The sequence below is a fragment of the Lissotriton vulgaris genome, chromosome 2_1, assembly GCF_964263255.1.
Source record: "Lissotriton vulgaris chromosome 2_1, aLisVul1.2, whole genome shotgun sequence".
Taxonomy (NCBI): Eukaryota; Metazoa; Chordata; class Amphibia; order Caudata; family Salamandridae; genus Lissotriton; species Lissotriton vulgaris.
The window spans coordinates 680,506,906-680,534,166 of NC_141687.1; the positions used below are offsets into that span (position 1 = coordinate 680,506,906).

Here is a 27,261-nt window from a genome sequence, read left to right on the forward strand (position 1 = left end):
AAAAAGGAATATGAATACCCCTATCGGCAGCCCACCTGCTAGTGGCCTTTTCTCCAAAATGTCCCGCTTTTTGGTGAGCCCATTTCGCCAATCCCGCCAAATCAGAATCTTGCATGTCCACCACTGCCTCAGCAATTTTAGATTTCTCATCTGCAATGTTATGAAAGAATTTATCAAGAGAGTCAATTGGAGTGTGAGCATCCACGTGAAAGATTGTTACAGTACTCTGCGGGAGCAACTCCCAAATTTCTTGCCATAATTCTTTTCCCCACAATTCTTTTGAATGCAATTCCCAATTATGAGAATGCCATGTCGGTAACCATACCGCTAGCCCATTCGCAGTGGACCAGGAATCAGTGAAAATATGACATGTGCCAGGCAACTCTTGTTTCAAAACCTGGTAAACCGCATAGAGTTCAGCATATTGACTACTCTTACCATCACCAGTTGTACTCAACAATTTCTGCGTGATTGGATTATAGGAAACAGCTTTCCAATGTTTTTTCTCACCGATGAACTTCGCTGAACCATCCGTAAACCACACATGTTTTCTATCCTCCGCGGACAGATCATCAAATGATTTATCCCACTTAACAGGAGACTCCTGCACTACGGGTACGGAACAATCGCTTCCAGTCTCACTGGAGGGCGCCTGCGCCACTCGCTCATGTAAAACCGCCACACCTTTCGGACCCACACGTGCCCTGTCCTGAATGTACCATTTCCATTTAATCACACTCGCCTCTTGAGCATGTCCAATTCGATGGGATTTCGGTGAACTCAAAACCCACTGCATAATGGGAATTTCAGGCCTCAAAATCACAGCATGGCCTAAGGTCAGTTGCTCGGTATCCACCAGAGCCCAATAACAAGCAAGTAATTGTTTCTCAAAGGGTGAGTAACGCTCACCAGCCTCAGGTAACTTTTTAGCCCAAAAACCTAATGGCACTTTCTGTCCGCCCTGCTTTTGCCACAGACTCCAATTGGCATACAGACCATCCACGGACACATTCAAGTCCACATCACCTTCACCCACCGGCCACAAATCCAAAGCATATTGAATAGCTTCTTTTGCCAAATTAAAAGCATTCTGTTGAGACTCACCCCATTCAAACGCATTCTTCTTACGAGTGACTCGATATAATGGAGCCAAAATCTGACTTAGATGGGGAATATGCTGACGCCAAAAGCCAAACAAACCAATGAAACATTGAGCCTCTTTCCTGTTCCTTGGGACTGCAAAATCAAGGATTTTTCGCTTCACCTGTGGGATCACTTCTCTGTGACCTTCATGCCAATTAATTCCTAAAAATTTCACATTTTGGGATGGACTTTGTAATTTATCAGGATTAATTTCCCAACCTTTTGCTCGCAAACAGTCAAGGATTTGATCTAAATGTGACTGTACCTGGTCTTGCGTTTCACCTTGAATCAAAATGTTGTCAATATAATGACACACCTGAACTTGTGGATTCGTGGGCACTTCAGACAAATGCTCTGCCACCAGCCGGTGACAGATCGTAGGACTGTGCACATAGCCTTGAGGAAGACTCCGGAACGTCATTTGACGTCCATTCCACGTAAAACTGAATTGTTCCTGACACTCGGGGGCAATCGGAATTGAAAAGAAAGCATTAGCAATATCAATAGAAGCATACCATGTACCCGGATGCTTTTGAATTCTCTGAATCAAAGTAACAATGTCTGGTACTGCAACAGTCAATTTAGGTGTGTGTTTATTCAATTCTCGATAATCAACAGTCATGCGCCAAGAATTATCACTCTTGCGCACGGGCCAGACAGGGTTATTCCAAGCAGACGTGACCGGAGTTATAACTCCCGCGTCAACCAAATCCTGAATTGTAGCAGTAATTTCTTCATGACCACCTGGGATACGATATTGCTTCTGAGAAACCACTTTCGTGGCTAAAGGAATTTTAATAGGGGGCATTCGCAAACGGCCAACCCGTACGGGTCTGGTCGAAATGTACTGTCTAGTTCCAAATTGATAACAACCATCATCCAAATGCAAAGTCATTCCTTTCAAAATGTCAATTCCAATTATATATTCCAAAAGTGGCACAACTAACACAGAGTATTCTCTACGAGGAATCCTACCAATTTTAATTTCAAGTGCAGTTTGAACTGCGGGTGTTTCTTTACCACCCAAACCAGTAATTGTGAAAAACTGTCCTTTAAATTTCTTTGATTTACCGTGAATTAAAGTGGCCTCCGCCCCAGTATCGACTAATGCTCGGGCCCTTTGGATATTACGATGTTTCCAAAAAATCTCAATATCTACATAGGGTCTGTTGTCTCTGTGAACCCACTTGTGTACTGGAGCTTGACCTATTTCCTAGTCATTGTTCCTGCGTTCTGTCAACTAAGACAAATCAGGATAAATGCTCTCAGTTTTCTTCGGTATCAAAATGTCTTGTTCATATCCGTCTCCAGTACGAAACGGATTATTGTCATGTTCAAAAAATTGTGAATTACGGTCAGAAAGTCTGTTACGATCCTCCCTTCTTCTCATTTCAGGGGAATAACTCCTCTCCTCTCTATGTCGGTTGGAAACACGATCATCTCTCCCCCTTTCACGTTCATCCTCTCTCCCCCTCTCGCAATTACGATGAGGGGATGCATCACGTTCACAGCGCCGACCATCACGGCGATCAGAATTCACACGTCGTCTCTCATCACCACTGTCATCCGAACCACGGTCATACTCATTCTTTCGCACACAACGGGCACCCTCCTTCCGATCCAAACCACGCTTACGAAACATGTCCCATAAGCGATTATTAGGCTCACCGTCAATGTCCTCCCTTTTGACACCATCAGCAATAAGAGCAAGAAACATATCACGTCTAGAGAACTTATAGTCTCCACCAGTACGACCCTCAGGTCGAGATTGTCTTTCAGGTTTAAACCACTCACCCAGCTCACCAAGCTGTCGAACAGACTCAAGCACAGCAGACAAAGGATTGCCAGTTTGATTAATCAACAAAGTCATCATAACCTGCTTGTAAGCAACAGGCGAAGAACGGATAATTCGATTGCGCACAGAAGATGTTAAAAGACCATCCAACAATCTGTCAGAAGTACTAAGAAAGATAGCGGTTTTCATGACCTCCTCCTTCAAACGTTGCGACGCATCGCGCAAAGTGTACCATGGTTTATCATTAATAGGCCAGTCAGATTCAGTAGGATATTTGTTGTTACAGCCTTCGGACGCAAGCTGGAGCAAAGTAATTTGACCAGCACCATTATAGTTCCGAAAATGATCTTGAATAGTGGAATCAGACCTCAAAGAACAAAAACGTAAGCAATCAACAGCATCAAGCATAATACCGGCAGCGCCGAGTTCATAAAGGCGCACCATCCAGGAAAGCAAGGCCTCACCAGGCCGTTGTCGAAATCGTTGTAAAATGTCACTAACCTCCTGTTGAGTAAAATCCTCAATACAATCCAAAGCAATACCAGCTGGATTACCAGGGGCTTGTTGTAATTTGCGTCGAAACACAGGGTGAGCAGAAACCTCAGGAAGAGCTTCCGAGGAAGCCCGCATCTTAGATTTAGAAGAACAATCGGGGCAAGATACGTCATCCAAATGGGAAGAACGTGCACGGTCGCTGTGAGGAACCGTATCAGTATAAGAAGCAGATTTACAGTCACGTCCGGAGTGAGAAGATTCGCGCTTATCACCCTCCTCAGCCGAGGAGTCCGAAGCATTTGAATCCCAGATATTACCATCCCACTCATCAGGGTTCCAATCCATTCCGGCTTTTGCTACAACCAGACGCACTTTCCGTGTCGATACACGACCACGACGATGTTTGTACTTATATCGTGCAATGCGGACCGCAGCTCTTTCTGCTATGGTCTGATATGTTTCAAGTTTGTCGGCAAGCAATTTATTTTGACAACGCAAAAGAGTATGCGCATTTTGCAACTCAACACACTGTCCTTCCATGTCCTTAAATTGTCTTTGTAGCAGAACAAATCTCTCATGAAGTATCCTGTACGCATTAAGAACAATCCAACCTCTGCGTCCTAAAATAGGAAGCTCATCACCCTTCACTACTGGCGCCTTCTGTAAGCACGATACCACATCGGCAGGCTCCGCCTGCTCCAAACAAGAAGACCAATTTTCACTCAAACCAGTAGAATCAGCCCATTCACGGGCCAAAGCCTCGTAAGGCGTACACTCCCAGCCGGGAATCTAAATCGGTAACTTGAAAACCGACGGCGATTTTTTCGCAAACATATTGACACGCAAAAATTATATACACAATTATATACAAAATATTATAAGTACGAGCCGAGTGCAAACCAACAAGATCAAAACAATACAGCGCACACAGGCTTCGTAAACAGTTCGTGACGCCAGATGTAATGGCCGGATTTTCCGCTTAGATGGGATCAGCCCCTAGGGGCCCCTATAACCCAGCCAAAACATACTCACCTCCCTCCTTAGAACATATTCACAATGGATATGGATAAATATATGTATATACAGGTCGTACCTAAGGATGGGGAAATAGCAATACACATGCATGGATTTTCTACGATATCTTATTCACATCAGTTAGTCTCGCTGCCACTCCGACCCAGACTGATCTACCCCAGGGCAGATATGACACACAATCCGGTGCGTCTACACATGGGCCTGCAGAACCCAATGCTCTCCTTTCCAAACGCTTCGCAATCCGGCAAACCTACACGCCAGTCATCCCCCCTGACGCTCTCACTTATGCAAGCCACAATCCTGTGGGTATCCACGCTGGTAATCCTACCCAACGTTCTCACTAACGCCGCATATCAACGACGACCACATTCTTATGAGCACTTATCGGAACAATTTCTCCTTTGTCTACTTGGGATAAAACTATAATAATGGAATTTGGTATGGTTTCCAAATAGTTTAATGTGCCTACTATCCTTGGCATCGAAGGTCCACGTTACTCCCTATTTATGTGATCACCTCTTACCTGATTGGGATTACTCGTCCATTCATATAAATGGAAATCGCCTAGAAATGCTGTTTACCAGGATTGAACAAGAATACCAGGCACACGTTAGTTCACTAAGAACTAGGGTATTTATTGACAATGAACATACATCACAATACTATGCAACATCATTTCTGCAAAGAAAAGGTAAAGGTTAGAATGCGCGCTTATGGTGAAAAGAGCAGATGTCACCTTATTAATGTGAAGTCGGGAGTCGGCAGTCATCTAGGTTCCCTTCTCGTCTCTGTGTCCTGGCTCGCCTCGCAGTCACACCCCAGTCGTCACAAGTACACGTCTGCACCGCTAGGCTCAACCTCGTCTGCTTCCCTCCAGGCCACCGGAACCTTGCTGGTTATTAACTACTGTCTCTCTCTCTCTCTCTGTTTCAGTGCGCTCCGCGCTAATTCTCCTTCAGTCTTTCACAGAGAGTTTCGATCTTAAATCTTTCTCGGACTTCAAAGATGGCGACTGTCCGCCATGGAATAATTAATGGCAGAGATGCTAACGGCTAGATGCCGCCTACGGACTGACTGCTGACTGACTAACACCTTCGCTAATATCAAAGCCCGTTCCTTCATGGAAAGTTACGGTCAGCCACCTGCCGCCCACCAAATTCTTGTACCTCCCCGTACCAAGGACACGTTCCCAGCCGGCCTGCCTGAAGTTGTGTCTTCGGAGTGGAGAAAAATACATTCCTTCGATAAGGGCCAGCCTGAGCCGGTTCTCTCCAAGCGAACAACAGCTTGAAACTAAAACACTACACTTGACCTAGAAGGCCTCTCGAGCTACCAGGCAGAGAGCAAGATGGAGTCTGTCTCGTTTAAGGCCTACAGGGCCCGCAATATGCGCAACTCCATGGAAAATATCCTAACACTTTAGGAAATGGGCAAATCATGATTAATACTTATGTATCTATCCCCTAACTTAGATTCATAAGCCCTACACTAAGGAAAGGGACACGAAAATACTCTACTATATAAAAGGCAGGGATCCTGTCTATAGTCCTAATCCCTATGCTATGGGGGTGATAGACTGGAGTCACTCTCCATCATTCTCCCTCTTAAAGGAGCCAGAAAAGGGCAGCCATTACAAACGTTCAAAGCAATCTTAACTCTAATTGAATTACAACAGACCTAGATTTGTGTCTATCTAGATATATATTTAGTTATAACTTATTTATAAGGGCAGGTGTTCTTCTCCGCGTCTCCATATACACCACGCCATGTATTTAAATATCTGTAATTATAACATTGTTTTATAAATAACCAGAAGCAATACTGTAGCTGATAAAGGTTGTAAGGCGTTTGCAACATCTCACGCTGCCATCCAAAGTGAGTCCATAGTGTGAACCGTGCGGCAGCCGGTGCGCCAGAGGCATCCGGGCACCTGTGGACAGGGCACGGTGCTGGCTCCTTGGCGTGTGCAATAGAGGGCGTCGGTGCTTGGAAGCTGCAGCCAGCATCTGCCGGGGAACGACCTCTTTAAACCAAGGAGGAATTCACCCCTGCCTGTACTCGTCCACCGTAAGCCCCCTGGATCCCAGCCAAGCAGTGCAGCCGAGCTCACCATGTGATTCCCGGCTGATTCATCCCAGCTCAGCTCTTCACACCGGCGCCCTCCTGACTTCCCAGGAATAAAGCCCCGCCATCTCTTTAAACCCCTTTCATCTTGAAATGATTTATGGGAAGGCCGGGCTTGCGGTGCCTGTGCCAGAGGCGGCGCTCATGGAAACAATAATATAAGCGAAAAGCAAAATACGGGGTATTTAAGATTTAAGCGGGGGAGCGCGAGATATGCGCCCTCCCCATCTTGCTTTTACATCTCTACCATCATCCTGTTGCTTTGGTGTCCCTCTGCCTTTCCCCGTTTTGCTACTGTGTTCCCCTGCCCTCCCCATGTTGCTTCACCCCTTGTTTCTTTTTCCCCGATTGCTTTAAAAAGTATTTAAAAACGCTTTTGCATGTTTTTTTTTTTGATTACCGATCTTACTTGGATCAGTATCTCAAAAACAGAGTGTCCATGTAATTTTGTCAACGAACATGCATGATGCTTACACAATGAGGCTGGCAGCCAGGCTACGTTTTTTACATTTGACTTTAGCTATGCTGCACAGCATTGCGGACGCTGTGTAGCGTGCCTACAAACCATTGGGCAGACCTATTGGCTTTGCCAATGCTTGTTAAACATGGAAGTGACACCCGATGTGGAAGGGCGGGAGGCAGAGGACTATTGGCATTGTAAATGACAAAGCTATTAATTTCGCTATTTTCAAAACCAACACATAAATAAAATATTTGTCATTTACAATACCAATAGCTCAAACTTTCCTAATGCGAGACCTATTGCATTGCAAATGCTTGTTGTCTTTTGCTATCCATGTCTCATAGAAGAAATGCTGTTTTTCCTTCAGCTCTAGTTAAGCATCACACATACTCACAGGCCGAGAACTTTTTTGAGAGAGAATTTCACTGCTATTAGAAATAAATATCAGAAAACAACTAACGATTATGCAAATGAACACTAGTGTAGTGGTAGATTCTGAGTGCACATGTCATGTGTAATTCAGAACAATTTACTGCAAGGAAAGATTAGTTAAATGCATTAGAGATAGTAGTAATTGCCGAATCTAATTGATCAATAAATCATAAGGATTGTCAAAAGGCAACCTAATGCTGCATTCAGCAGTAACATTGAGACAATAGACACATTAAAATTTAGTTTGACATCAAGATGTGGCGAGTAGGTGCAGTAATATGTGTTCTGTTTTTTTTTCTTAATGTGTACAATAGTTTGGTATTGATGTGAAGCCATTTTCCTCATAAATCTATATATTTTCTTAGCAGTTAAAATTATGGGCCCCATTACGATGTCGAGCGGAAAGCTTCTGACCAGTTGTCAGAGGTTTTCCGCCCGATATCATAGGGTTCATTCCGACTGCAGGTACGAAACCGGCGGGGATTTCGATGCAGTTGTGATGGGGTAAAGGAGTCTGTTAGTGCATCAGACGCCAGCATAATCCCCGAATTATGGGGTAGCGTGCATGCAGTTAGGATTATGATGCCATTTTCCGACAGCCAGGTCATGAAGGCCTTTCCGACATTAAAAGGCTGCCGGAAAGTGTCTTTGGGTGTTCTCAGAATGGCCCCTGTTCCCCCCTGGTCCTCCTCAATTGGGCCTGGGGGGCAACTATTGTGCCCTCTTAACATTCCTCCACCTTGTGACAGGTGTAGCGTTCTAGTGGTTGAGCGCACCGGGTGGAGACCCGGAATCAAACCCACACATTGTAACACTCTCTGGCCAGGCCAGGCCAGAGAGCGATAAATAAAAGGGTCCGGGGCCGCACGTGACTTCTGGCCCAGACCGAGCATCTGTGTGGTCTCATCTTTATTGTGGGCTATCAAATTGTGTGGCGCAATAAATGTAAAGTCTTTAACAGCATATTTTAGACCCCCAAGCGTGCACCAGCACACCACACTAGCAACGAGGGTGGGATCGCGAGAACCAAAATCCTGACCAGAGAAGACGGGACTCACTGCACAGCCGATCCGAACCCAGCAAGACCACGGCATCGGGTGGAGGAGCAGATCACCGAAAGATGTGGGGTAAGCTGAGCACTCCTGCGACCCTGCCGGCAGAAACCGGCAAAGTGCAACAGTACCCTCCACCGTCGAAGCAAATCAGCACCCCTCCACCGCAGTCTGAATTGGCCTGGAAGCCGCACCGAGCTGAACAGCATGCGCAGATTGCAGCAGAGGCTCTGGCGGCCTAGCTGAGCGCATGAAGAGCAACTAAAAGCCAGAAAAGACGCCGCGAATTGCCAGAACAGCCACAGAAGAGTGGCAAATACCGGTACTGAGCCCCGGGAGGCTGGACACCAACAACACACCTCCCCAAGTGCTGGCAATCACCAATAAGCACAAGCAAATGCAGGGGCAGCACTAGAGATAACACAGCACACAGTGAGGAAATTGCACAACAGGCAGTGCCAAAGTCAAATGTGAGCTGTTTACCACGCAGAGGCACAATAAGCCATAGGAGACACAACACCAAGGGCAGAAGCCAAGACACATAAGGTCAGCCAAGCACCCTGAAGATACAAACAAGCACAAGCAAGACCAAGAGTTCCACAGCCCAGAGAAAGAGGAAGCCACCCAAGGACAGGTGAAAAGGGAGACATCGCAGAAGCAAAGAAATCTTGAGTACTCCTTCTAACACGCAAGAAGACCTAGCAGCAAGAGCGGAATCATGTCGAACGTGAACGCTCCAGGAGCTGCAGCCCAACAACCAGCAGCACCACCAGCAATAACGCATCCAGTGCACTCCCAAATCACGGCACTCCCGCCATTCATTGAACTCGCTGACCCGGCCACCGCATCACCACAGTGGAAAGTATGGGTCAGCCGCCTTAATAACTACTTTATAGCTACCAGAGAAACTGACGGCGCAGTTAAGAGATCATTACTTTTACATTTTGGTGGTGATGAAAAATACAAACTGCTTAAACATCTCCCAAATACCGGAGCTGCCACAGACTATGATGCCGCTGGATGCCCATTTTGACCCCCAACTTAACCCTCACTACGAACGCTTCAAGCTTAGGCAAGCCAGACAACGAGAAGGAGGGTCAATGGACACATATCATGCGCGACTAAGAGAGCCAGCAAGCACCTGCACGGAGGATGACCAGGCTAAAGAGGTGACAGCACAACTCATCCAGGGGTGTCGCAACAAGACGCTGCGGACTCTCATACTACGCCAAACCCGGATTACCCTAGAAGAAATCCTAATTCTCGCCCGATCGCATGAGTTGTCAGATGTTCGGGCTACCACCATGGAGGTTGCACTTACTTCACACAGTGATAAAATGGCCAACATCAAGACGGAACGAACTGACGTCATCCGAATAGCATCCTGTGGAGGCAGAGGAAGGTGGCCAACAAGAACAACACGGCGAACTTTGTGTGGATGGTGTGGAAGAGAGGAACATCCCCCAGACAGTTGCCCAGCAAGAGGCAAGTCATGCTCAAAATGTGGAATCCCACACCACTTTGCAAGCGTTTGTCGAGGGAGCTCGCGAGGGAGAGGCAGCATGGGGAGAAGACCCCCAACGGGAGCCGTAAGAAATCTGACGTTGGAGGAACCCACAACATCAAAATCAAACAGAAATCCCACTCGCTGCCCGCAGAGCCTAGATCACTCATCCACGGAAGAGGAGGAGGAGTGCTACTTTGTGTCATTCGCGAGTGACCTTAAGAAGAGACGACAGCCGCAGCCAAAGTGCAACATTGAAATCAACGGGTCCGCTGTGACCGGCCTGATTGACACAGGTGCAACCGTCAACGTAATGGGGTCACAACACTATAAAAGGCTAAACCCACGGCCAACTCTCTCTCCATCAAAGATCAAGATCTTGATGTATGGCAGCACAACACCACTTCCTCTGAAGGGGAAGATGACTGTTCGGGTACGGTCAGAAGATAACGAAGTGATGACAGTTTTCCATGTCGTGGGCAGAGAAGCTGACGTGTTCGTTGGCAGCCGCACGGTTGAAGACCTCAATCTCATTGCCTTTGCAAATGCTGTCAAACTCCTACAAAGTGAAGACATCCTGGAAATGTTCCCTCAGCTGTTCAAAGGGCTAGGGAGCATACGGAGACCCCCCGTGAAATTACACATTGACAAAGCCGTTCAACCAGTAGCCCTGAGGCACCGACCGATTCCATTCCATCTGCGACTGTTAGTCGAGCAGGAACTCCAAGAGCTGGAACGCCAAGGAGTCATTGAAAATGTGACAGGCCCGACGCCCATGGTGATTGCGGAAAAGCCCAAGCAAACAGGGAAGATCAGAATATGCATAGACATGAGAATGCCAAACAAGGCCATTAAACAAGAGAGACATTTGACCCCCACAGTAGATGACATATTAGCTGATTTAAACGGCGCTCAGTGGATTTCAAAGCTAGACCTGAATGCTGTTTATCACCAGTTAACGTTGGAGGAAGAGAGCAGATATATAACCACCTTCTTTACCCATCTAGGTTTGCGGCGATATAAAAGATTGAATTTTGGAATTTCGTCAGCAGCAGAAATCTTTCAGAACACTGTGAGAGAAATATTGTCTGGTCTGAGTGGAGTGCTTAATGTAAGTGACAACATCCTAATTCATTTCAAAACCATTGAGGAACACTACCGGCCACCCTCCAACGTATGGCAGAATATGGAGTGACACTTCACAGGGATAAATGCAAATTCTTCCAGAAATCCATCTATTTCTTTGGGTACGTGTTCAGTGCTGATGGTGTCAAAGTTGATCCTCGAAAATCCCAGGCGATCCATTTAGCCCCTGCACCGACGAATGCGTCGGAAGTGAGAAGCTTCCTGGGAATGGTGACATACTGTGGACGTTTTATTTCTAATCCAGCAACGATTGCAGAACCTCACAAAAAAGAAAACCCATGGAAGTGGGGCAAGGCATTCTAGCAAGTGAAAGCCGCTCTACGGGACAGCCCCACAATGGCCTATTTCGACACATATCACCCCACGGAACTAATTGTACACGCTAGCCCCATAGGCTAGGAGCAGTTCTCACCCAGGAGACCGAACCAGGGACCTGGGTCCCGTTGGCCTTTGCAAGCAAGGCACTGACTGCAACTGAGGTGAGATACTCACAGATAGAACGGGAGGCGCTCGCAATCAGATGGGCGTGCAATCATTTTCACCTATACGTGAGTGGGAAACCTTTTTGAGTGATAACGGACCATCAACCTCTGGTGCCCTTGTTCAGAGGGACAGCCCCAAATCCTCCGCAAAGGATTGAAAGATGGGCTATCCAATTGCAACATTATCAAATGGAAGTACTATATCGTCCAGGCGTCAAGAATCCTGTGGATTTTCTATCCCGCCATCCAGCTACAATACCGGCGCCCAGCGTGGAGCAAGATACATGAACAGAAGACTTCATCAATATGGTCTCCCAATGGTCATGTCCCCAAGCAATTTCAATAGACGAAATCAAAGACCACCTGGACAAAGACGTGTGTCTTCAGCGGGTGTCAGGTGCATTGACAGAAGGATCGTTGGAGAAATTCATCATGGACATCCAAGGGTGGAGGGAGTCAGATCGAAATCGCCTTGGAAAGTTTTGGAAGGTGCAAAATTAGCTTAGAACGACAGATAACGGAGTAATCCTAAGAGGATCACGCATTGTAGGACCAATAAGCTTGCAGGAACGAGCAACCATCCTTGCCCATGAGGGCCACCAGGGCATCGAACGGATGAAGGTCCGGATGAGGGAAAAAGTATGGTTTCCCGACCTTGAGGAACATGTCGAGTCTGTGGTGCGCAACTGCAGTGGGTGCCAACTCACTGGCAATGCTGAGAATCCCACACCTGTCATTACGGAGGATCCCGCTCCATCACGGTGTGCGTGGTTAAGTCTTGATTTTGGAAGCTTCCCGGACGGGAGAGTCACTGCTGTAATTGTTGACAGCTACACCAAGTACCCAGTCATTGAAGTCCTTCCGTCCACGTCATTCAATACCTTACAGCCAGTGCTAGAAAAGTTGTTTGCCCTGTTCGGCATCCCATCCATCATCAAGACCGACAATGGGCCCCCGTTCCTAGGAGGGGAGTTCAGAGACTTCCTGACCCACCTCGGGATCATGCACCACCGCGTCACCCCTCAATATCCTTAAGCAAATGGTGAAGTGGAGCGCTTTATGCACACCATAAACAAAGTATTACGGATTGCAACAGTGGAAGGGGCAGATCCGGAACGTGCGCTACAACAATTCCTGAGAGACAATCGCAGTACACCCCATTGTACGACTCAGAGGTCCCCGTGGTCACTCATGTTAATAGGTCCACGCAATGATATGCTTCCAAGGGCCAAGACCTGTCAGCAGAAGCCATACAACCCAACAACGGCTCAAGTGAAAAGACAGGATACCAATGACCGAGCCAACAGATGACGCAAGGCGAATGCCCGAGTCCTTCCGCCTGGGTGCTTGTGTTGATACGGAATCGGTGGAACACAGGGAAGTTTCGAAGCCCCTATGAACCAGGGGTGTGGGTGGTGACATCAAGCAATGGGACTGCAGTCACAGCAGAAAGGAATGGTGAAACCGTGAGAAGAAACATCTCATAGTTCAAGAGAATCCCAGATCCAGCAAAAAACGTAACCATGACAGAGCCTCAAGAACTCCTGGAAGCAGCAGCGGACGAGACCAGATGTATGGTGGACACTAATACCTTGTTGAGTCCAGAGAGGCCCCAGCTGCATGAGGCTCAAAGTCCTGATCGTCCGGCCACCCGTGTAGGGCTTCCCAGCACACGAAGTCAACGGGATATCCGTCACCATCAGTACAGCCTACGACCTAATCCTAAGCCGAACCAAAGATTGGCAGACTTTATTTGTTTGATCCATTTAACTTTAGTTTGTGTCATATACCAACCTGATAAGGGATGTAGCGTTCTAGTGGTTGAGTGCACCGGGTGGAGACCCGGAATCAACCTCACACATTGTAACACTCTCTGGCCAGGCGTGGCCAGAGAGCTATAAATAAAAGGGTCCGGGGTCGCACGTGACTTCCGATCCAGACCGAGCATCTGTGTGGTCTCATCTTTATTGTGGGCTATCAAATTGCGTGGCGCAATAAATGTAAAGTGGCGCAGCATATTTTAGACCCCCCCAGCGTGCCCCAGCCTGCCACAACAGGCACCGCATGGTGCCTGCCACACAGTGCAGGGATGTGTAAAAACATCCATTTTGCAATGAAAGCTTTTGCTTCAGGCCTATTCTGCCCGCATCCCAAGCTTCCATTGAAGTATGGATGTTTCCGACCGCCCTGTGGATGGTCACATCCAAATCAGGCATCTGCCTAAAATCGTAATCAGGGCCAAATTTGAGAAGTTTGGAAAAAAGTCACACTTTTTAATAAAAAATAATAAACTACTTATCTCTCCTCTATAATGTTGAGCATTTTTAATCAGACATTCCCAACAAATGTAAACAAGCTTTTTAAAGTTTCTCAACAAGAAAATCCACTTTTTTCAAACATGTGCAACTTGCTGATTACAAAAACAGCCTGTTTGCTAAATCCAAAAATATAGTTGATAATGAATTCCGATATTTCCTAAATATCGTAAAATTATTTCTGAATTACTTCACTAAGTATTCTGCTTTCCTTAGCACCTTTCTTAGCCGATTTAACATTCACATTAATGCATGTGGCAATTCTCTGATGTATGGAAAAACGCCATTGCTGCTTAGAAAGCCCATGATCTTTGATTTGTGAGCTTTGCTTATATTGCCTGGAAGGGTGTCCGATAAGGCGGTCGGTGAGCGCATCTCTTCAGAGTGTGGCATGGAGCCCTGCATCCTGGCTTCTTATATTCTGTTAGCTGTAGAGTCGGTGTACTCACTGATGTGCTGCTTTGAGGACCCAGGAAGCCTGCAGAGGTGCGAGATGCTAGCCCCCGTGTCTCCTGTTCCACCAGCTGCAGTACACATGAGGTCACTCATTGGAGATTGTTCAGACCATGGAAACCTGCATCTATTTGAGATGTCGTAGGGACCCTTGAACGGAGGAAGGCTGGGAAATGGAAAGAAGCACTGTAGGATCTTATCATGTTATTCATCCTGCCACTGCACAACCTATACCCTTCATACTGCTTTTCATGGGCTACTTTCCGGTGCATAACCTGTAAACTTCAAAACAGAAAAAGGCTGCAGACAAAAGTACAGCACACAGTTGCTGAAGTAGAGAGAACGAAGACCAATCAATACACATGCCAAAGGGATGATTTAGTGTAGATGTTAGCTGTACCTCAGTCTGGGGTTTTCTCTATTGCTATACCCTCCATAGCCTCATACTACTTTGATCAATGCTTCGTTTCTCTCCTCAACCTACATAGAATTCATACATAAAGCACACCATACATCCATTGGTTTGACCTAGAGGTGAGGGGAAGGGATCATCAAGCAATGATCATAAGACATCATATCTTCCTCACTCTCTCATAGACATTATTCAACCTAAAGGTCATACCCTCTGCTAGCTGCTAGCAAGGAAGAACAGCCAGAACCAAGACTGATTAGATTCTTGGCATATATAAGATCCATTTACTCATACAAATGCCATCACTAGGCTGTGAGATCCATTCTGTTAATTGCCTATTACCTCCTAATGGATACCATCTAATGATCAACCTGCCTTATTACCACTTCCTAGCTTTCTGCCTGTTCACCCAATTGAAATGGAGTATATGGGGGCGAGGGGGTAGGGGTAGTAATAAAGAAAGACACCTACCTCCACGCCACTCTATCCGACGTCATATTTCCTCCACTGAACAGTAAGCAGCCAGGCTTCCCTAAATTAATCACTATGCTGCAATGCAGCGTTGCGATTGGTCTGAGCACCATAGTTTGGTGCTCAGATGGGGATTGGGGGCATGTTCTCAACCCAGGCTGTAATGCAGCCTGTGTGGAGAGCATGCTAAGTGACATGACTTGTTGACCAGTCTGTGACGGCCGGACAAAGCATTATGCACACTTCAGTATGCCACCACTCCTCCCCTACCCTGTGAGCAGAGCAGCCTCCACCCCATACTGCTGCAGCAGTAACAAATAAAATGATAACATCAATTTATTACCATTTTATTTTTCCTTCCTTTCACTGCTGCAAGGCAGTGAGTCGGGTGACGCTCCTACGCCTTTTGAGGAGGAGCCACCACTGATTAAGAGTCGTCTGCAAAGTAAAAAATTACTGGAACTGTCGGCATGAAAAGCTGTTGGATCTGTCGTGGATGACTTTTCGTTTTACCATCCCCATATATTGTTCAACCAGAGTGCTGTCTATATTGATTTTTCTAAACAGTTTTTTCTCCTTTTTCCCCTGATAGTGGTTTCTTAAAAGAGCTTGACTTTTATTTGAACATGCCTACTCTACTTGGTATAGTGCTTCTTTTTCAAAAATGCAGTCATGCTAAAATTCAATAAAAGCCATGAAACCATTAAGCCGCATGCATAGCACAAACAGCAACACCGAATACCTAAACATTCAGTGTACATAGATAGTCACTTTGGGCCTTGTTTATGAGGCCCTTACACTGCTCTTGCTTCACTTTTTGTGATGCTGCAGTGGCATAAAAAATGTTCCACACTGCTTCATATTCACTTTGTAAACCCCTGTGCTACATTATACCTGCAACAGTATGTATGCAGGATGGGCGTTCTGTCAAAAAAAAATGCCAGCAGAAGTGTTGCAATGAAATCTATGAGATTTAGCTGTGACTCTTCTATGACCTTATTGCTTCAAACTCTTACGCCTTCTTGAAGCAGGCGTAAGGGGTGACCTAGGCCTTTTCACATTGGGATTGCCCCGTGTGAAATTACACATTGCAGGATTTGCTTCAGTTTCCAGACATACTCCAGCAGTGGGACATTTTTTCATCGACAAATAAGTTAGGTTTCCTGACGTATGCGTCAATCCTTGCAATGTTCCAGTTCAATTAGGACCTGGCTGGGCTGTTCAGACTGAACTGTTCCAATTGCCAAACGGTCAAGACTGATCTGGCTGGGTCCAATCTGAGGTGCCATGGTGTGCAAAATAATGATGGACTGGGATGCAGCCCGCTTAATTACCAATGGCGGAGATCAATTCAAGCTTGCCATCCATCACTTTTTTGTACATTTTAGTATGTTTTGAACTGATGACACATATTTCACTGTTGTTGACATAAGCCATGTTTGTCTACAGCTCAGTCAGATTAATTATAAGTGTAACTCACATGTCCATATATGCATGTAAGAATTGTAAGACAATAAGACATATACATGTTCAAAGTAAATAAGACATATATATATCGAAATTACTGAGGCAAATATTAAAGATTGAAGAATACATTAAGAGTATGCTCTCTTAATCTTGTGGTATGAAGGTGAACATACAGGATGTCCATTTTTACTTTTTTATCATAAATTTGTTAAAATCATAGAAGGCGGAAGTGATATCACAAGCCCTTTTATGCAGTCATAACATCAAAGGTTGGGAGGTCACTCAGTGGTTGAACCCGATGATGGGGTATTTGAGTGCTATAGAGGGACTTGTGCTACAAAGATATTCATGTCATCAAACTCAAAAATGACTGAGGCCCATGTCACTCTAAGCGCGCCATACAGGCAAACCTGTATGCAGTTCTCATGAGTTGCTTTAGGAAATTTGAAGCTGCAGCTTTTTTGCCAGGAAACACCACTCATGCTTTCCCAAAAACTTTTCGAATACTTCAAGCTTGAAACTTGGCAATTACTTATATGACATTGGTTAATGTAAATATTCTAAAGAAGGATTTGAACTTCTGCTCTCTGTTTACCACAAAAGGATTCTGCACCTTTATATTTAGTTTCCTTCTTCACTCACAAATTCACTTTGTAAATGTAAATGTAAATTTTTGCCTTTGTTATTAAGATACCATTCCTTGCGTACTGTCCCCATGGTCCGAATGGAGTGACTGCAGCGTGACTTGTGGCAAGGGGATGAGGACGAGGCAAAGGATGCTGAAATCCCCCGCGGAGCTCGGAGATTGCAATGAAGAGCTGGAACAAGTGGAGAGGTGCATGCTTCCAGAGTGCCGTAAGTAGGAAATCATGCTCTTCACGAAAAAGCAGGTGTATTGTACGAAAGGGGGCGGGAGTGTGTGTGAGAAGTTCCTCACAGGCACAGGTGGAAATGAGGGATGGAACATGGAACAAGGTCAATTACTGATCCTGATTTACACAGTGTGCCATCACTGAACTGGTCGAATTAAGTTTGTCTAGTGGTAAATTACTTTCAATGCACTGTATCTGTGCATTATTTGTTTAGTTTATGAAAGGACAACGATATTGTCTATGTTCAATATTCAACAAATGTAAAATTAAATTATCATTATGAAGACATACAAGAAATACGTGGTGAACGGAGTCAAATAAGATTGATCCAGCGCGGACACAATGATTTGGACAGGGGCGAACACTCAATTATTTCATCTATTTTGGCCCATACACATACACCCATGTCCCTGTTGCGCTGGTGTCAAGTTTACGAATTCAATACCATTTCATGCTCAGTAGTTCGCTAATTTGACATTTCTCCTTATTCTCAATAAATCCTATCGTTCAAGTTTCCATCTTCTTAGTCGATGGACCAATTAGTTGAAAAATTGAAGGCAACAGCTATTCAAAACATTGACAGACTAAAATAACCACAAACACTTTGTTTGCATAATAATAAAATGTACCTAACTCAAAATGCATTAATGGAAAGAAAATACCTCATGAGAGAAAATACATACTAAAGCATCTGCAAGTAATCCATCTGAAGAAACATAAGTTGCATGGAGGGCGTAGATAAAGAGACATCAGACATATGCATAAATCAATATTGAATTCGGAAGGATAGATGAAGAGACTAATGATCTAGGATAATAGCTTCTAAATATCAAAGATACCACCCCAAGAAATTAGAACGAGGAAAACCACCACCGGGCCAAGGTAGCGACAGGGGACCCCTACATAAAGAGTCAGGGATCAAAGACTCCGAGATCAGGATGGGACTGGAACAGCTAGGCCTCTCTGGAACCTACAATCAGCAGCGCACCCTTTCTCTCATGCCTAATGCAGCAGCCGCATCTGCCACCCTCGCTTCAAACCCAGCCCCTAAATCACTTATTCTTTATACCCTTACCATACAGATTCCATCCCACTAAAGTTGCTGAAATCACCCTTTCTAGCTATGGGATTGGTCAAAAAGTGATGCGGATGATCACCCTATCATTAAGTCATACTTCTTTGACTAGCCCCATTGTCAGACTTTTGTTCCCACATATTCAGTATTCATCCCTATTCTCTCATGAGGTGAAAGTATTTAATTAAGGACAAATTTTAATACATTCATGTGGATTTTCACAGAGAGTCACTGGAGTTGGCTGCACGTCAAGCGTCATGTCCTTCACTGTGTCATACTCTTTCAGCTTGTTCAGGGTTTTCAGCCGCTCATCACATGGTTCATGCAAGCTGCAAGTTTCATCCATCACAGTTGGCTAACTTAACCCAAAATGGAGACTCGTTCATTAACTAAAAGATCAGAAAGCAGGCATTTATTAATAATGTGGTAATGAAATCTTCACTGTTAACCACCCACCTTAACTCTTCTTAGATCTAACCATTTATGTAAAAGACTCCAAACTGCAGACAAAACTTTATAGAAAGCCCACAGCGGGAAATACGCTGCTTCATGCAGCAAGTTTCCATCCCCAGAATCTGATTAAAAGCATTCCATATGGGGAATGTTTGAGGACAATGCGGAACTGCAGTGAAAAGGCAGTCCTAGATGAAGAACTGGCAAAATGAAGCTCTAGGTTTGTAGCTAGAGGATATACAGAGACGAATATACAAGCAGCCACAAATAAAGCCAAGAAAAGAGAAGAAATTCTCTTTAATCCTAGCCAGAGTAAAATCAAATGGCCAAGTGTTGGTGATAATCAGGCAAGGATGATTACCACATATAGTCGGCAACATGGCCAAATTAGGAGCATTCTTGCTAAGCATTGGCATTTAATTCAGAATGATCCAGCTCTGGGACAAGTAGTACAGAAAAGGCCAGCAATCATGTTTAGGTGGGCACGATCCTTTAGACAAATTCTGGTGAGCAATGTGGTCAAGAAAAGGCAATCTAGCAGGCAAGCCACGAATTGGCTCAAACCTAAAGAGGGGTTCATTAAATGTACAAAGTGCAAAGCGTGTGGCTTTGGTAAAAATACACAGTCATACACTTTGGGATTGTCTAAGCGAGTAAAAAAGATCAAAGGATATTTCACCTGTTTATTTGTATTTTATGTTATTTTTATTAATTTGCAAATTTTTATATAGCACTGGCTAGACCCGGAGGTATCAGAACGCTTTACATGAGGATCAGAGCGTTACAGGTTACACAGTTACATCAATTACAGATTTCAAGTAAGGACATAGGAGAAAATAAAAACACGAGATGCGGGGGAGAGAAGGAAACACAATGGGGCGATAAGGAAAACAATGTCAGATGTCCGGCTGGGTAGGTGTCGGCCAAGGGGGTGAACAGAGCAAAAAACTCCTCTATAGCTGCATAGGACAGCTCCACCGGGCATCGGCCAAGGTTGCTCGGGCTCCGAGGTAAGTACAAACAGTTATGGTATCTGCCCAGGGGGCATCGTCAAAGTTCGATCGACAGGCACCGGTCCTGTGTTACTGGGAACCGCCATCCGCTAGGTTCTCCATTTGTCACCCAGGGCGAAAGTGGTGAGAGGAGAGGTGGAAGGGACAGATTCCAAGGTCGGCAGATTGTAGGACAACCCATCGTTTTTGCCCTTAAACCTCCTGGTGGGGGTGAAGCTGAAGAGGCCTGATACTCATCAGAATTTAGACCTCTATAGCCCCCTATAGCGACAGTTGTAGATTTGATCTTGGAGCCATTTCGGGCCCTGGCCTGACCTATACTTTGAATAAAGCAGGTCTCACTATGCCCCCAATATAGAGTGCTGATAATCTTGGAGTGTCCCAGCCGACTTCTATGCTTCGTAGTGCTTTCTCGCTGAAGGCCTTGTTGTGCACCTTCGGGCTTGTTTAGCGTGAGAAGGTGGTAGCTTCCCCCATTCAAATGTCCCCAGTGGCGGCCATCTGAGGGTCAGGCGCACATTGCAGCTCTGGATTCTCCTCACATCTGACTCCCACGCTGCTTCCTTTATGGACCTCGGGACTCCTGCTTAAAACCTCCCCGTCAACTGGCACCTCCCGTGCTACTTCATAAGAGATCTACTCACAGGGGTGTTGCTCCCGCCATCTTAGAGTCAGGGGGCACGGAGGGTGTACTCCTGGAACCCCTGTTGCCACGCACTTTCTTGATGGACTGAGCTGAGCTGCACCCCGCTGCCTCGCACACAAGTTCAGCTGGGTTCAGAGGTCTGCCACGCTCACTGGTTCCAAGAGCGCCCGCCTTCATTCGGCACCCACCCGGGCCAGGTCCGATCCCCCCATCGTTTTGGGTGGAAACTGACTAGGGGGCATAGGTCGTTTCACTCACCCCAGCCGATTGATGTTAGTACCGGGGGAGGGGAGGAGGCTCTCATGCCACGCGGCCATCGGGGCATCTGCTCAAGTGTAAGACGGACTTTGCTGTCTACGTCCTCCAGTGCCCTTGTGGCCTGAGGTACGTGGGTGACAAATGCAAAAACAACAATTGATGGACAGAATGCAGAACAATGTCATACATTCACCCCAGTACAGAGATCTGGGCCTAAATCCAACGTTTTTTTTGCTCACCACACCACCCCAGTTCAGACATGGCCATATGCAAATCAGCCTTGACCCTGTGCCTCATGGGAACAGTCCAGCCCGAACTGCCAAGCCATGTCTTCCCTGGACCGGAATCAAGCATCCTTGGACAGTGGGCAGCCTATCCATCCAGTCCATAAAAAAGTGCTACAGCACCTGAGAGCGATTCGCAATGGGGATAGACCTTACCCCGTTGCGCGTCACTTTGAGTCACATCACAACAAGAATACACAAGGCCTTGTGTATTTTGTAATAGATTGTGTCCCACCAAATATTCGAGGTGGTAACAGGGAAAAATAGTTGCGAAAATTGGAGTCCTGTTACATTCTGGAATTAAATACAATATTTCCTTCGGGATTGAATATTGAAGAAGATTTAATCACACATCTAGAATAATTACAGCGTTGTTGAGCCTTAAATGTAAATAGGCTATAGCGTTGGCGACTTCACTGCACCGTTTTTAACTTTATTATATTTTTTCACAAGGTAATAAGGATGGGTGGCAAGAGAGTAGAATTAAGCATCTTTGGTTATAAGCCCACTTGGGCAGAATCAGTGTACATGTCAATATAGGTGCGAAATGATTTCAGATGAAATATGCTAACCCACTTGGGTTTAATTCATTATGCTTAAACGGGTGTTCTAACCTGTGTCTTCCTGCCCTTTATTCATGCATTTCATCTTGCCCTATAGATGATTGTCACTATGTATTTCATCAACACCTGTAGTGCAGCTCATTAGTAGAGTGCCAACTATGTTAAAGGCTTTTATATTTATGATCGGGCAATGAGTTTAAAGATAGAATGCTTTTTATTTTGAAAGGTGTTTTCTGATTCAGCAAGTGAATCATGCACAAATGAAATTTATATGACATGTTTTTGTATTAATTCGAATCGCAAAGGAGTTTGAGGTATACGGATGTGAGAAACTATGAGTCTTTTGTCTAATGCACTCTTTGTGTAGTTCAGTCATGTGACATGACGTGAACTCTGTTTTTAAAATGGATAATTGAAACGGGCAAGCCGTTGGTGAACAAGCCTGCTGGACAGGCGAAACACGTCCTACCAGTCGACTCCAATAAAGTTTCTGTTTGCCAGAACACAGCGTTGTCACCCTTTGTGTTATGAGAAGCTTTGTATAATATATATATAAGAATGTTTTGTGAAACGGAACGGCGTGAGGCCGAGTTGGGAATGTTCAAAAATAAGAAAAAACAAAATGATATACAAAAAGACAAACAGGGACAGGCTAGCGGAGGCGCAACAGATTTAAACTCCAAACTGGCGAAATTGGAACGTTTATATGAATGTGAGATAAGGAAATGGTGGGAGGCGACCTCTTTACAAAACTATATAGAGGTGGACCGAGTACCAAGAGGCCTCAGGATATACACCATACCGGCATACGAAAACCCGGATCCGCTACTTGTGGATGCATGGGCAGAACACACAGCCCAGTCCTGTAAAGGGAGTTTAGTAATCCTAGTGCGTTTCACCTGGAGTGACCGCGATAAAGCCCTGGTCCTCATTAAAGAACTGGAGGATAAATTACTAAAGGAAGAAGATCAAAGCAAAATAGAGGAAAAACGAGAATTAATGAAAAAACGTCTAAAAACTTACGAACAGAAAATCAAACAATGGAAGGAAGAAAAATTTGAGAGGGTCGAACGGGATTATAGCATGGGCAGAGTATTAACATTTGCTAAGAAATATGATAATCCCAGAAAAGAACTTAGAAAAAAGACAACGGGCCCAGCACCAACAGTACCGGAAACATCTGAGTCTGAGGTGACGGGTGATGAGCTGTCGAGTGAGAATGGCCAGGTAGACCCTTCACCTTTTCACAAGGAGTTCAAAATAATGCGGAAACAGCAACTGCAGGGCGGCAGGGGCAAACCCTCGGAGAAACGAGGAGGAAGAGGAAGACGAGGCGGGGGAGCGGCGGCAAGAAACATCGTAGGCTCGCCACCCGTGACCCGCAGCAAAAACTTCTACAAGAAGAAGACTTAAATGTGGAAGATAACTTGACTATAGTCAATTTGACACCCAACGTTTTAACCTTGGAAGAAGAATCGATTTTGAAACTCGGTCTGTCCTTTTGCCCACAAAAGAACTTGGAATATGCCCAGACAAGAATAAGTTGTTTAAGTTTACCCGCAAACTAAAACTGCATAAATTCTTTAAAATGAAACCCCCACCTAACAAACCCACGTCTGTGGATAGAACGGCAGGAGGGACTATGAGATGCAAAGACTTAGCGGGTGCAAGAGCATTCGAGGAATTAAGAATGGAGGTGAATGAAGGTGTAATATTGGACATAGGGAATACACAAATATTGGAAAATATGGAAGTGCAACAGAAAGGAGGTGCCAGCACTTTTAAACCTACTTCGAGCTTCATGCCAATTATGGGCACAGATGTGATAGACACCTTTGCGGATGCAGAGGTTAAAGATCTGATGCGTCTGAGAAATGACAACAAATATAAGAATAAAGAAAATAATTTTTCAAAAAACCAACAAGAAGCCTTAAGAACATTGTGCGAAGATTCCTCCTTGGTCTGTAAACCCTCAGATAAGGGGGGTAATATTGTGTTGCTGACAAAAGTACAATATAAAGCAGAAGCCCTACGACAATTGGAAGACATAAAAACTTATATGAAAATCAATGACAGAATATATAATCAAAGCATAACGGATTATCATGATATGATTTCAAAATGGTATAAACTGGATATGCTGAATTCTGATGAGTACTTGTTTTTGAGATGCCTAAGCCCTACCACACCGACGTTTTATTACCTACCTAAGGTTCATAAGGACAAGCTGAACCCACCGGGAAGACCGATTGTGGCCTCACAAGGGAGTCTAACAGAACATTTATCAATGTATATTGACTCTTTTCTCTTCCCTCACGTTGTAACACTGAAATCCTACCTGAAAGACACAAAACATTTCCTTAATTGTTTGAATAACATTGTATGGAAAGAAAGCTATTGTATGATGGTACTAGACATAAATAGCTTATATACATGTATTGCACACGAGGATGGCTTGAGAGCGATAGAGAGTTTCTTGGAACAGAGATCTATGCGGTATTACGAACACAATAAGATGCTGTGGGAATTCTTAAGGTTTTTTTTGCCTGAACAACAACATATTTTTGTTTGGGAAACAACTGTATAGACAAATGTCAGGCGTGGCGATGGGCAACTGCTCCGCCCCCAGTTTCGCGAATCTCTTCATGGGATGGTGGGAGGAGTGGGTGGCATGGTCACAAGACAATCAAGAGTGGAATTGCAGAATCAAGGGGTGGTATCGTTATATAGACAATTTGTTTATAATAATGGACAGCCCTGTTGAAATGGCAACTATGTACATTGATGTTTTAAATAACAATGATGTGAACCTAAAATTTTCAGGCGAAATAAGCATTAGAGAGGTTAACTATTTAGACCTTACGGTGTACATAGAGGAAGGCAAAATCCATACTAAACTCTTTCAGAAATCAACCGCAGGGAACTCTACATTGTATGCCACTAGCAGCCATCCCAAAAAGTTAGTCAACAGCATCCCGTACGGAGAGCTGTTAAGACTTAAAAGGAACAACTCATGTGAGCAAGAATTTCAAAAGGCTACGAAGCAAAGTTTGTCTAGGTTTAAAGCCAGAGGTTACAAAGATGGTATACTAACGCAAGCACTCCAAAAGGTGAACAAGATACAGAGAGATGAACTGCTCAAAACTCAAAGCAAGGAGTCAGAAGGTGGTGCTTTCAGATTTATCACCCCCTTCTCTAACAATGCAGGGGACCTTAGACGGATCTTGAGAAAAAGTTGGAATATCCTTTTAACAGCTAACATCATTAAAGTTGATTTACCATCCAACCCCCTGATCACTTTTAGTAAAGCTAGGGCTTTGAAGGATCACCTGGTGCATATTCATCATGAGGGACATTCCGTCAAACCTTCTTTGGAACCATTAAATGGCTTCTTTCCATGCGGACGCTGTAAAGCGTGTAAATTCAGTAAGCGATCCCTGACTTACAAAGTTCCAGGCCTAAAGACACCCAAAAGAATACAGAAATTTCTGACCTGTACCACACCATATGTCATCTACTGTTTGACCTGTCCGTGTGGCAAGAGATATATTGGGAACACGACTCATCTGGTCAAAATTCGTATATTGGAGCATATGCGAGCCATTAAGAATGTAGATGAATCATACCCCGTAGCAAGGCACTTTGATAAGGCTCATGGACGCAACAGGGACCTGTTGTCGTACTTGTGCCTGGATAGTGTTCCTATGAGATGTGAGAGGGGGTGACCGATTACAAAGATTTAGCCTTCTTGAGTCCAGGTACATATTAGATCTGCAAAGAAAGATGCCAAATGGCCTGAATATGCATGAAGAGTTGGCTGTACATTTGAGATAGTGATTTCAGTAAATGTTCTGAGCTACTGAACATATTGTTTCCTCTGGTACTTTGGGATCTTCGTTTATGATGAAGTATATCTTGGAATTATTGAATGTCAGGTTTAATGGATTATAGAAACCAATGCCATTTAATGAACTTGTGGAATGTAATTATATGACTTGATGAATTAGTCAACAAATGATCTATATATATATATTTAAAATATGAATAAGTCTCAACGGACGCAATAAGATATTTGAATATGTGGAGTCGAATTTTGGATAGTTTAAGCCCATTCAGGGCGAGATTATGAGATATTAGAATGTTGTGGGACGATTGATTGTGGGTTATGCCCATTCAGGGCAACAATGAAATGAGTCAGAATAAGATTTTATTTTTGTGTAAGACTTTGGTGTATATACATGACACGATGGCTTAACCGAGTTCCATAACATTATATAACGCTGGTTAAAAGCACGTTACAATATGGTGGCACTTTAACGTCAAGGTGTTAATCCTATGTTGATGTCCATGAACGTGTACTCTGTAATGTTGAAATAAGTGCAATGGCCACCACGCCAACTGTTATACAATTGACGAAGGCTATATGCCGAAACGGGTCTTGTTGATGTGCTGAAGGTTTCCGAATAAACACCTTTGAGAAACCACCCCTACGAGTGCTGCAATCTATTACAGGCTATACCTGTAGGATATTTGGAGCTACATATATATATATATATATATATATATATATATATATATAACACACAACATCTCCAGTTACCGGAGCCCCCGACCCTTCAGGGCAGCCTCTAAAAAATGAGCATGGAGCAGCCCATCATATTTGTAGCAACGAAACCGAGGCCCAACACAGGTGAAGGTTGCTTTATTCAGTCTTTACAGCACCACTGCATTCTCCCAGTTTACTAATGTTTTGGCCTCCTGGCATTGCTCACAGGTGGGAGACATGACGTTCAAGGCGTCATTGTGCTCCTGTGGTGCTTTTAAAGTTTGTAGAGTCACGTGGCTGCATGTAAATAATACAACTCCCAAAGTGCATCACTTATGCTGTTAATATGCAAACAGGAAGTTCTCATAGTAATAAATATCAACCGTTTAGGTTCATACCTTTGAAGTGGTGCACTGTTGTTGGTGTGGAATAGTGCATTCAGGGCAGCCAGGTGAGTATTCCTCGTAGCACAATGCTTCGTTTTTTTGAAAAGTCTGTTTAAAACTCCATTTCACGAGCACGATCAAAAAATGAAATAATCAATTTTTTAATCCCTTCCAAAAGCACACAGTTGATTTCACCCTTTGGCATCTCCTAAGTAAGCTGGGTGCGTTCGTGGGTCATGCTCCTCGTAAATTACAACACACAACATCTAACTGGAGATTTAGTTAACTTCTTTGCCCAATTGCTGAGCTCTTCTGGGGAGGGACCTGTTAAACTCCCAGCTATTAGAGTTATTATTTGACCTAATTTCCTCAGTTC

General features: G+C 44.6%; 1 protein-coding gene across 2 annotated transcripts in view; it reads left to right on the forward strand.

Annotated features, from left to right (window-relative positions):
- The window catches only part of SPON1 (spondin 1), a 1,234,287-nt gene that overhangs the window by 1,159,606 nt on the left and 47,420 nt on the right, over positions 1-27,261 (forward strand). For both annotated transcript variants that reach the window (XM_086955876.1, XM_086955877.1), the window contains exon 14: positions 17,480-17,644. In XM_086955876.1, coding sequence (XP_086812002.1) covers positions 17,480-17,644 — 165 coding nt within the window. The remainder of the gene's footprint in view (positions 1-17,479; positions 17,645-27,261) is intronic.